This window comes from Macrobrachium rosenbergii, chromosome 27 (assembly GCF_040412425.1).
Source record: "Macrobrachium rosenbergii isolate ZJJX-2024 chromosome 27, ASM4041242v1, whole genome shotgun sequence".
Classification (NCBI taxonomy): domain Eukaryota; kingdom Metazoa; phylum Arthropoda; class Malacostraca; order Decapoda; family Palaemonidae; genus Macrobrachium; species Macrobrachium rosenbergii.
Genome location: NC_089767.1, coordinates 1,627,725 through 1,634,468, shown reverse-complemented (window position 1 = coordinate 1,634,468; position 6,744 = coordinate 1,627,725). Strand labels below are relative to the sequence as shown.

Here is a 6,744-nt window from a genome sequence, read left to right as displayed (position 1 = left end):
ACCGTAAGTCATGCCTACAGTGCACCGCATGAGATGTAATGACGGCACTACTCTCCTACGGGATTGGATAAAATGAAACTTTTCATGACTGTAATTTGTAAAGCAAAATGGACTTATTTTATTCCCACATTCAAACAACGTGGCTCTTCTTCATAGTCTTCGTGTTAAACATTTTTGGAGATTTCGCCTCTGAGAATATATCTATTTTTTTTTTTAGTTTTCTGTAAAAGAAAACTATTGTGACGGCTTTCTCTGTCCGTCCGCACTTTTCTGTCCCCCTCAGATCTTAAAAACTATTAGGCTTGAGGGCTGCAAATTGGTATGTTAATCATCCACCCTCCATTCATCAAACGTACCAAATTGCAGCCCTCTAGCCTCAGTATTTTTCATTTTATTTAAGGTTAAATTTATCCATAGTCGTGTTTCTGACAACGATATAGGACAGGCCACCACCGGGTCTGGTTAAAGATTCATGGGCCGCGGATCATACAGCATTATACCAAGACCTGCGAAAGATAGATCTATTTTCGGTGACCTTGATTACACGCTGTACAGAACACAAGCTTGCGCCGAAGAAACTTCGACGCATTTTTTACTTGTCTTGTTGGCACTTACAATAAAAACATATTTCAAAAGAATCTGTCCTCATATATATTGCATTTACGAAAGTATAGGTTCTAAAAGACATTAGTTTCCCAAATGTACGATGTTTAAAATTTTTTAAAAGTAAGCGGGAGTATAAAACTTATGGAAAAACGCTCGACATCTTACATGAAAACAACTATAACTGAAGTTAGTTTTCCAAATCTTGGATAAATTAAAAGAAAGCTTTAATTTCAAAATGAAAGCAGTTGTTGACTAACACCAACATACGAACAACTGTAACTAAAAGAGAAGTTGACCAAAGAAAATAACTACTGTATTTGCCGACTGAACAAATATACCACTAGTCACTTGAGAATTCCTCCAGAAGAAAAATATTATATCATAAACGCTGAAAAGCTAAAAGACTCTTACACAGCTTACTTATGAGGACCTTCTATATATATATATATATATATATATATATATATATATATATATATATATATATGTTAGAAAGCTAAAAGGAAGATAGATTGATAAACAGGTCTAAATGGATAAAAGTATATAGATTTCATGCATTGTTACGTAAACGAATGAATAATTATCTTTCCATATATCGGCTGATTTATATATATATATATATATATATATATATATATATATATATATATATATATATATATATATATATATATATATATATATAATATATATAAATAAAATGCACATCTAAATAATGTGCAGATGTATATTATGTATGTATATATATAATATATACACACAAATATATGTATATATATAAATATTATATATATATATATATATATATATATATATATATATATATATATATATATATATATATATAAGGGAAATGAAACATCGGGTGGAAATCCTAACCGGTTTCGTCTTTATATCTAAGACATCATCAATCTCTACTTCATCATGTTCTAACTGTTTCACTTCTATATATTAATATTTAAAAACTTAATATTTTTTCTCTAATGCAAACGAGTTTTCTTTCAAACGATTAGGTATATCCTTCGACGGAATAATCAGAATGATACATCTCCGTACATATACAAGAATAAAGTACACATGAAGCGTTCAGCATTAGAAGGGCCTATCGTCATAAAAAAAATGTTTAGAGTTATAAGCCATCAAACTTTTGGAAATTCAACCTGCTCTAATTTCTTTATTTTTCGAGGTACGAAGTTGAATTTTCTATGAGATGACGTATTTGCGATCAGGAATAGAATAACATGCATAAAAAAATAATTGTTCAACCCCACCCCCTTTTTTTTGGAAAAAATGGGAGGATTATTTTAAAGTAGATCAGGCGAAAAACGCCGTTTTCAAAAGTTGGAACGAGAGGCCCTTCTAACGCTGAGCGCCTGATATCCTAATGGTATGTTATATTAGTAACACACACGAACATACAGGAAAACAAACGTTCGCACGGAACACCTGCAGAGTCACGTAACCGGAACACGATTAAGTCTCCGAATTGAAATGAATACAGAATTTAGGCCAAAGGCCAAGCACTGGGACCGATGAGGTCATTCAGCGCTGAAACGGAATTGACAGTAAGATGTATGAGAGGCGCAACAGGAGGAAAACCTCGCAGCTTCACTGTGAATCAACTGTTAGGAGAGGGTTGAGGAAAGCAAGACGGAAGAAAGGGAATATGAAAGGAGGTGCAGTAAAAGAAACGAAAGGGGTTGCAGCGAACGAAGACACGCTGCAAAGAACCTCAAGTAATGCCTACAGTGCACCGCACGAGGTGCACTGACGTCACCTACCACCCCTACGGGAGACCAAGTCTCCTAAAACATTCCCTTTCATGCGAGAACAGAAACTATTTCATTAAAACACCATTAGCACACTCTGGCATGACATTTACGGCCATTACGCGAAATCATGCAATTTTTTGCTTCGTGACGGTTAAGAACTTCCCTTCTATTAATACGCCATAAAGAGAATAATAATAATAATAAGAAGAAGAAGAAGAAGAAGAACTAAAGAAAAGAAGAAGAAGAAGAAGAAGAAGAAGAAGAAGAAGAAGAACAGTGGCGCAATAGAAGGACTGATACAATCTTTCATCACCCGACTTGCGACTATTTTACGCCCGATGAAGACTGATAGCTGGATTCACGGGTCAACTTGTTTACAGCTTTTGTGGTTCCAAAACTCCTTCTTCTCTACGTGTAACGCTAAGTAGGGAATAAATAAAAACTCTTCCTGTATGCTGTGATATACATATACATACACACACACACACACACACACACACATATATATATATATATATATATATATATATATATATATATATATATATATATATAGAGAGAGAGAGAGAGAGAGAGAGAGAGAGAGAGAGAGAGAGAGAGAGAGAGAGAGTATATACCGGTACGGCTTTTGCTTACGTAATAATACAGCGTCAAATACATTCAGTAATTATGATTCCCCACCATTTTTGAATATATATATATATATATATATATATATATATATATATATATATATATATATATATATATATATATATATATATATGTGTATTCTAAGAATACAGGAATACTTTCATGTATTCTTAAGAGATGAATATGCATATGATGAATACAGAAAAGTTTTCCTGTATGCATCATTTACATCGTTTCACTTTTAACGAGTTCACTGTATTTTTGGGTATATTCCCCCCCACCCATCAATCACAGTTTTTGTTAATATCGCTTTTCAATAAAGATCAATTTGGAAAGCAAAGGATTTCTTCTAACATGTCCTGAGTTCGCAGAATGAAGAGTTATGCCTTGAAATTGCATCCACAAGTGAAAAAAGTATATACGGTAAAGTTGAGAAAAAGGCTTAGGACTTAAACAGTATTGGCAAAAGTAGAGGAAAAGGCTTAGAACAATGATTCTCAACCTGGGGGGAGCGCCCCCTACGAGGGCGTCAGGAATTTCCAAGGGGGGCGCGAGTCCTAGGGAAAAATGATAAATTCTCTGATTATATTCGTTATTCTCTTAACGAGAGTTGCCAAGAAGCAGTGTCAAGTATCTCACTAATTCATTCCCAAAGGAATGAAAACACCCCTTCTCTTCTTTTTTTTTTTTTTTTTTTTTTTTCTTTGAATCTGGGAGGGGATTTTACTCATAGATGCAAGGGGGGCATGGAAGGAAGGAAGGACCAACTCTAAGAGGGGGCGCGGTAATAAAAAGGTAAAAGAACCACAGGCTTAGAACTTTAACACAGTAGAGCATCATTTCAATATTCTCTCATGCAGGAAGTTTCACAGAAATCCGAAAAGGTCTCATTCAGACAGTTACGACTTTTGTCTCACTTTCAGACATTCATCCAAAGCGAAATTCATGCAAAGTGGGAAAACTGCAACAGGACTCTAAATCAGAGCGAAAATCCCTCTTACCTTAGACATACGAGGTGACGACCCTCTTATGTCGCAAGAGACGGTCGCGGAAACCATGAAATTTTAGGAATGAGAGGCGCCCTCTGATGTTGTCGAATTACTGCGGTAAAAAGGGGAAAAAAGACCCAGAATAAGAGAGCTGCTTCTTGCTGTGTCCTGCTGGTGGTGGTGTAGGCGTCTCCCCTTGGGCCTTCTTTCAAGGGACTCGCGGGGCAGCAGCAGCAGAGCACCCTTCGAAGTGCGTGTGTACAGTCCGTTGAGATCTCTGGGACTAGCTCCGGGAGGCGCCTCGTGCGTGCAGTGGCTGGCGCGACCCGACACAACTGAGCGGTGACTCGGGCCCAAGGAAGGCACCAACTGGCTCTCGGACGAGGAGGCAGAGAACTTGGTGCGGAGTTAGCGCGTGGCGCCCGCGCTCGCTTCTTCTTCTTTTTCTTCTTCTTCTTCTTCTGCCGCCACCTCCTCTCCGGGGCTAGGGCGAGTCCCCTACAAGCCCACCCACCCACCTCCCCTCTTATGGCATGTCGCACATTTATATGCCGACACAAACTTACAGACACACACGGATATTCTCATTCTCTCTCTCTCTCTCTCTCTCTGTCTCTCTCTCCCCCTATCTCTCTTTCAACCTACACACAAGGGCAGCCCACTCACATTTTCTCTACGCCCACACGGCCGGCATTTTGGCCAGACGCTCCCCGCCCCCCTCTTTTCCCGAATTAGGAGACGGACAGCGCTTAGATGGGCATGAGCAGGGCCTTTATTTTCGTGAATGGCGGAAGGAATTGGCAGAAATGGAATTACGTTCAGCCATCGAATAAAAAGGAGTAAATATTATCATACCGGCGAGGGATCATGTTGAAGGCGGTGGGGTATGAACCTCTCTTCATTGGGGAAACTTCCAGTTCCTCGTTGTTTTAGTTTTCTGCAAAAGATAACTATTGAGACGACCTTGTCTGCCCGTCCAGACTTTTTCTGTCTGCACTTTTTTCTGTCCGCACCTTTTTCTGTCCGAACTTTATTCCGTCCGCACTTTATTCTGCCGGCACTTTTTCTGTTCACACTTTATTCTGTCCGCACTTTTTGTTCACACTTTATTCTGTCCGCACTTTTTCTGTTCGCTCTTTATTCCGTCCGCACTTTATTCTGTCCGCACTTTTCCTGTCTGCCCTCAGATCTTAAAAACTACTAAGGCTAGAGGGCTGCAAATTGGTATGTTGATCGCCCACCCTCCAATCATCAAACATACCAAATTGCAGCCCTCTAGCCTCAGTAGGTTTTTAAAATTTTATTTAAGGTTAAAGTTAGCCATGATCGCGCTTCTGGCAATGATATAGGATGGGCCACCACCGGGCCGTGGCTGAAAGTTTCATGGGCAGCGGCTCATAAAGCATTATACCGAGACCACCGAAAGATAGATCTATTTTCGGTAGCCTTGATTATACGGTGCAGTGGCTGTACAGAAAACTCGCATTTTTTACTTATCTATTTCATACAGCGCCAAACCTGATGTTGTTTGTCATCTTAAGTTGTCCTGATGTTCTTCTGCAGGAAAACTCTTTCGAAGTGAGAAATTGCCCAAGGAAAAATTCCCCCAAAAGGAGAAATCCTCCGAGGGAAAACTCCTCCGAAGGGAAAACTCCTCCGAAGGGAAAACTCCTCCGAAGGGAAAACTCCGAAGGAAAACTCCTCCGAAGGAAAACTCCTCCGAAGGCAAACTCCTCCGAAGGAAAACTCCTCCGAAGAGAGAAGACCAAGGGAGACCACATTTAGAATTTTGGGGTTTTCAGATACTGAAGAAATCCATATCCAAAATTGTTACTGTATATAAAATTTAGTCTACAGGCAAAGCGCTGGGACCTAGGAGGTCATTCAACGCTGAAAGGGAAACTGAGAGTAAAAAGGTTTGAAAGGAGTAACAGGAGGAAAACCCCAAAGCAGCTGCACTATGAATCAATTGTTAGGAGAGGCTGGAATGTATGATGGAAGGAAGAGAATATGAACGGAGGTACAGTAAAAGGAACGAAAGAGGTTCCAGCTAGGGCCGAAAGCACACTGCAAAGAACCTTAAGAAATGCCTACAGTGCACCACTTGAGGTGCACTGACGGCACTACTCCCCCACGGAGATTTCGCTGATGAAGGTCAAACTATGAAAATAATAATTAACTGGATATGAATATGAATAATCGTCGCCTGAGAAATCACAGAAAAAAGATTAAATTATTTAATTATTTTTTTAAAATGATCCTTACGTTTTCTCAACTTACTCTAAAGGACTTATGAGATTCAAAGTCTTATCTATAATGAAAGCTTTTTGCATTCAGAGCAATCTATCTCTCAGATGGTTTGTACATGGTAAATTCCAAATTTTATTATATTAGACAAGACATAACCATCACTCCGATATACTTTGTAAAATTCACAGAATCAGTTTCTTGTTGAATCATATATATATACAGTATATATATAATTATATATATAATTATATATATTATATATATATATATATAATGTATAATATAGTGTATATATATATACATATATTATGTATATACAGTATATATATCCAATTAAATATTATATATATATATATATATATATATATATATATATATAATATACAGTATATATATACATATATCCATTTATATATATGTACATATATATATATTTATATATACGTGTGTATGTGTTTGTGTTATATAAACATACATCATATGGCTGTCATCCA

General features: G+C 37.7%; 1 protein-coding gene across 1 annotated transcript in view; it reads right to left on the bottom strand.

Moving 5' to 3' along the window:
* Window positions 1-4,502, bottom strand: part of LOC136853348 (uncharacterized) — a 440,642-nt gene extending 436,140 nt beyond the window's left edge. The window contains exon 1 of the mRNA XM_067128711.1: window positions 4,013-4,502. Within this exon, the coding sequence (XP_066984812.1) occupies window positions 4,013-4,069 (57 nt within the window). The 5' untranslated portion in view covers window positions 4,070-4,502. The remainder of the gene's footprint in view (window positions 1-4,012) is intronic.
* Between the last annotated feature and the right edge of the window lie 2,242 nt (window positions 4,503-6,744).